Genomic DNA, 5,576 nt, shown 5'->3' on the forward strand with positions numbered 1-5,576 from the left:
ATGGAGAAGAAAAGCTGGCCTATTGCCATTCCTGCATTTAAGGGAAAGTATCCATCAGAGCGGTTTGGGCTATAAAATTCTTAATGGCAATAAAGACTACAGCTTGGATGGTGTTAGCTGCTTGGAAAGCAACCAATCTCTGAAACAAAATGAGAGGTGTGATAAAAAATAAGGAAGAAGAAATTAAAACATAGAGCTGTTTTCCAAGGTAATATTTATATAATATACTCCTCAGTGAAGACAGTGTGCATTAAAATGATAGGGCATTAGCAAACATTGCCAAAAAATATCTAAGACTGATGACCATTTCCATCAAAGAAGCAAAATCTAAGTAATCAAGAAGAATACACAAAAGTGTAATGTGATGTTCTGAAACTAAAGAATGTCCTTTTAGTTTAGGATAATTATGTGTTATTAATTGGTTTTTAAAAATTATATTAGGAATAGAAAGTATAATCTAGTCAAGCTATTAACTGCTAATGAAATAGATATACATTTCAGATATAGATTTCTGAAATATGAATATCAAAAGCTGATATTAATGTAATTTTAAATACCATTCTTATGAAGCTGTATCACATAAAACTGTTTTGTCCTAATAGATGAGGTAAACTCAACCTTTTAATTGAGTAACCAATTGTCGGGGAGCAGTATTGCCATAGTGTGTCACTTATGGACTTTCAATTATTTTCACTTTTTAATCTTAAACTTACTTAGATGTTGAGCCCATGATTGGAAAGAAAAGCATCCACCTTCAATATATCACTAAATTAAGAAAAATTTTATATTTGCCTACTAAACCGGCCAACTTCTCTTTCCTTCAATAAAATGTAGACTCTGCCCTTCACTAGACCTATGTTCAGTCTTGAAATTTATGTCGAATATAAAATCTTAGTAACTCTTAAATGAACTTTTATAAAAGGAAAAATCTCCCATCCTGCTTGAAAGGCTAGCTATGCAGAGGGTGAGTCACCGCCACTTACTTCTTCCTTAATATTCAGTATCATCTGACATTTAACACATTCCCAGAATGTAAATTCAGATACTCACCAGTGGGCCCAGAGCACAACCTTTGGCCGTGCATGCTTGGACTCTGAAGGAATGTAAGCTCCAAGGAGCAAATCCATAAGCATGACAGCTGATTTCTGAGGAATTGTGGATTAATACACCATCCAGATATAATCCATAACTCGTGATAACACCTGGGAAGATAATAATTGCCTTTTAGTATGACTACTAGAAAATAGCAAAAAAGGTCTAAAGAAAGCAAGCACTTCTTGATGTGATTTCTAGTTTCATGGAATCATTAAATCACAGACTCTGGTATTTCTCCTTGTCTAAACTCTGTCTCTTACCAAAGGATAAAATAGATGTTACCCTTGAATATCAAATTGTAATGCTAATTAATACAGAGACAGAAAAAGAACCCAATAGTTTCAGCATGAGAATCTTTCTACTGCATCATGTTAACTGTTGTCATGTGTGTTCCAGATCAAAAATTAATAACTGGAGCATACTTATAATTTGTATTGCTTTCTAAAACAGATATTCTTAATAAATATGGTCCAGAAGTAAAGTGACCTTATTAGTGAATGCATTCTATATGACTCATAATGTATCAGGCACTGCTCTATGCACCTGGCATGCAATGGCTCCTTGTTAGCCCTCTCTTCATAACATTCCTATAACAGGCAAAGAGAAAAGATATCATATTAGAGGATAAACTGGCTTCCTGCTGCACGTTATTAGTCAGGACATTCCAAAGGGCATCTCTTTATATCACCAATCATATAAGCATCGAAAATCTGCAGCAACCCATTCAAGATAGAAATGAAGGACACAGATCCTCCTTAGAAATGAAAATCTGGGTGGCCTCACTAGGTAAAAAATTCCAAACAAGCCAGGTGTGATGACTCATACCTGCAATCCCAGCACTTTGGGAGGCTAAAGCAGAAGGATCACTTGAGCCCAAAAGTTCTGTGCAATGTAGTGAGACTATCACTACAAAAAATAAAAATAAAAGAATTCCAAACAGATGAACTAACTATTAGCTGAGGGCAAAGAGAAGAAATTGTATATATCAACTATGGCCTCACAACTAGTTACAGAAACAAGAATTATAAATGCTATCATGTTTTATTTCTGTTCTCATTGATTCATGTAAATGACATTAGCGGGCATTAATTTACAGTTTACTTTTTTTTAGTTGAAGAATATCCAGGTGGATTGTGTCTGAACTAAAAGGGGGAATTAACATCACCCAGATAAGAATATGATGATGGAGGTGAGAGCACCATCATTTGTACAAAGCAAAGTCGTATCATGTTAGATGGAAGCATAGCATGATTGTTATTGGTAATGAAAGGTGGTGGAAAGTACAGGGGTGTGCATGAATGCCGGGTAGCTAAGAAAGTGATTCATCTGATGTCCGCCAGAGCCACACATCCATGCGTCTATAGCCTGTTCTGTACGGCTGAACCTACAAACTACAAACTACATTTCCATCTTGCTTTTTGGCTTTCTGTTAGGTTTTGCCACTGGGAGGCACTGCGAGGAGGACAGAAGCAGGAAGAAAGAGAAAACGTCCAGCTTCTAGCTCCAAGAGCTCAGGCCTTTGCTGACAGCTGCTGTGTCAGCAGGAGACAAAGCCTCTGCAGCCTCAAGCATTCCAGACAGAAGCATCATCTCTTCTGCATTTTCTGCCTCTTCAGTAGTGGAATGTTGTTGGCATTGCAGCGCTGGTTGGGGCAGCGTCCCCTAACAGTTCAGATGTCAAATCGGCAAGTGCAGCAGTAAGCAGCAGCTCCTCGTCAACCATCCTTTTTCCTTCCAGTACACCTTTCTCTTTTGTTCTTCCAGCCCTTCTTTACAACACCTTGAGAACAACCTCCTTGTATCAAATACCCTCTGCCTTAAATATCTGAAGTGTTTTCTCTTTTACCAGTCAGATCTTGGTCAATACATTCTTTTAGGATTAAATCTCTTTTATTTAAATGAGTGAATACTTTTAAAAAGCTACTGCTGTGACTTGTTTTCCTTTAAGAAGATAACCCTGTATAGTTTATCATTCTGAGAAGTCCATTTCCCTTGTTTCCAAATTTTTGGGAAAGAGTCTTTATTTTACTATCATGTGCCACTTGTAGCTCCACAAAAAACAAACAAACAAATAAATAAAAAACATGTGGCTGCCGGGGTCTGTTTTCCTTTATTTCTGGTGTGACAATTTATGGTAACTTTATGAATACCTAAAGTATTTGATTTAATTCCATTTAATACTTGACACACAAAGACACAAATGAATTAAAGCTAAGAAGTGAAAGACACATAGTGAAAAAACACCTACCTATAATACACAGAAAATTTAAAGGGAAAAAAGATATAATCAAGTAATAATAATAAAAAAATTCTTATGTGCCAGGTTCTCTGTGAAGTAATCAGTTAATCCTCTCAAAAAAAAAAACTTTTGTACAAAAAGTGTGTTGCAGAAGCTCTTAAAGAAACCATAAGACCCTTGAAATGCTATCTACTTGACCTGCTTTTCAACTGAGATAGAAAGTACCCAAATCAATAGTTCCCTTTTCTTACATAATTGAGGAACAGAGAATGCCTTTTACGTTAGGATTATGTGTATAATATCTCATTTATCTGACATATTGGGAAATGAGATATTTTTAAAAAGTTAATTTTCATTATAACTAAATCTCATCCCCTTAAGTGTGAACTTTAAAAATCTTAACCATTTTTGAAGGAAATCTTTCTAGTAAGTACTACACACTTACCTGTCTTTTCACACAGAATACAATGAATATAACTGAATCATTTTGTGAAGACTCAAACTATGATTACCGACATCAAAGACTGCATTCTCTAATTCTATAATGCTTCAGTGAGATACATTTTTCTATAATGCTTTGATGAGATACAGAGTTCTTAGCCAGCTTTTACCCTAAGTATCACTCAGTGATTGCACCTTATCAATTCTTGTGTCATTGTTTGAGTTTTTCTATATCCTCTCTCAGTGCCAGTCTCTCCAAAGTTATTTCTTTTTTTTTTTTTTTTTTTTTTTTTTTTTTTTTTTTTTTTTGGTCTGTCTGACTCTAGCAAGTCAAGTCAACCCTTAGCAATCTATGTTGAAAAGCTAGATAACCTTGACATCTGGAACTATGGATATAGAAAGAGCCGACAGTTATTGAAAGAAGGGCTTAGACTAAGATGAACACATGGCAAATGAGCTAAGAATAAAATAAAGTGACATTTGCGATAGTTAATTCAACTGCTCAGAAACTTTTTAGTATCTAGGATGTATCTAATTGAGAGGTGGATGAGAATGAAGTCCAGCTTCAGCATAGGTAAGATCACACCCACCCCCCCTCACCCGCTGCCACGCACAGTTACCCAGAATCCTGTAGGTAAACAGTATTTGACACCATATGAAGGAACGGCTGGAGGATCAATTGTAGAACCACAATGTAGGACTAGTATTATACTGATACATACATACAGACACAAATCATATGAAGCTGATTTCAGTATAAAGAAAATCAACATAATATAAAACACTGTACGATTTAGTTTTAAAACATACTTTTAGTAAGTAGTAAGTCTAAACCACCTATTAACATGACAACTTTAACTTCATTAACCTAAACACAGTAACAAAAACTAATGAATATAATGTAATGGATATTTTAAACTGAAGCCTAAGAAGATGCTTTTTTCTTTAACTAGAATGCAAGACATTTATCAATAGCTTTGTTTTTCAACTTTTATTTTAGATTCAGGGGGTACATGTGCAGGTTTCTTACATGAATGTATTGCATGATGCTGAGGTTTGGGATACGAATGATCCCATCACCCAGATAGTGAGCATAGTACCCAACAGTTAGTTTTTCAGCCCTCAGTTCCCTTCCCCTGCCATTAATCCCAGGGTCTATTGTTGCATCTGTATGTCCATGAGTACCCAATGTCTAGTTCCCGCTTATAAATGAAAATATGCAGTATTTGGTACTTGCATTAATTTACTTACAATAAAAGCCTGCAGCTTCATAGATGTTGCTGCAAAGGACATGACTTCAGGGTTTTTTCTTGACTGTGTAGTATTTCATAGTGTATATGTATCACATTTTTAAAATTCAACCCACTGTTGATGGGCACCTAGGTTGATTCCATGTCTTTGCTGCTGTGAATAGTACTGTGATCAACATGCAAGTACATGTTTCTCCTGGTAGAATTATTTGTTTTCCTTGGAGTATATGTCCAGTAATGGGACTGCTGGGTCAAATGGTGGTTCTGTTTAAAGTTCTTTGAAAAATCTCCAACTGCTTTCCACAGTGGCTGAATTAATTTACATTCCCACCAACAGTATATAAGACTTCAACCCTTTCTCTGCAGCCTTGCCAGCCAGCATCTGTTGTTTTTTGAATTTTTAATAATAGCATTCTGACTGCTGTGAGATGGTACTCGTTGTGGTTTTGATATGCAACTCTCTGATGATTAGCGATGTTAAGCTTTTTTTTTTTCATGTTTGTTAGCTGTTTGTCTTCTTCTTTTGAGAAATGTCTGCTCATGTCTTTTGC

At 35.7% G+C, this 5,576-nt stretch overlaps 1 protein-coding gene across 3 annotated transcripts in view; it reads right to left on the reverse strand.

Moving 5' to 3' along the window:
- The window catches only part of USH2A (usherin), a 777,259-nt gene that overhangs the window by 342,130 nt on the left and 429,553 nt on the right, over window positions 1-5,576 (reverse strand). For all 3 annotated transcript variants that reach the window (XM_037731607.1, XM_017509227.2, XM_037731606.1), the window contains exon 37: window positions 1,051-1,202. In XM_037731607.1, coding sequence (XP_037587535.1) covers window positions 1,051-1,202 — 152 coding nt within the window. The remainder of the gene's footprint in view (window positions 1-1,050; window positions 1,203-5,576) is intronic.

This window comes from Cebus imitator, unplaced genomic scaffold (genome assembly GCF_001604975.1).
Source record: "Cebus imitator isolate Cc_AM_T3 unplaced genomic scaffold, Cebus_imitator-1.0 Scaffold411, whole genome shotgun sequence".
NCBI lineage: Eukaryota > Metazoa > Chordata > Mammalia > Primates > Cebidae > Cebus > Cebus imitator.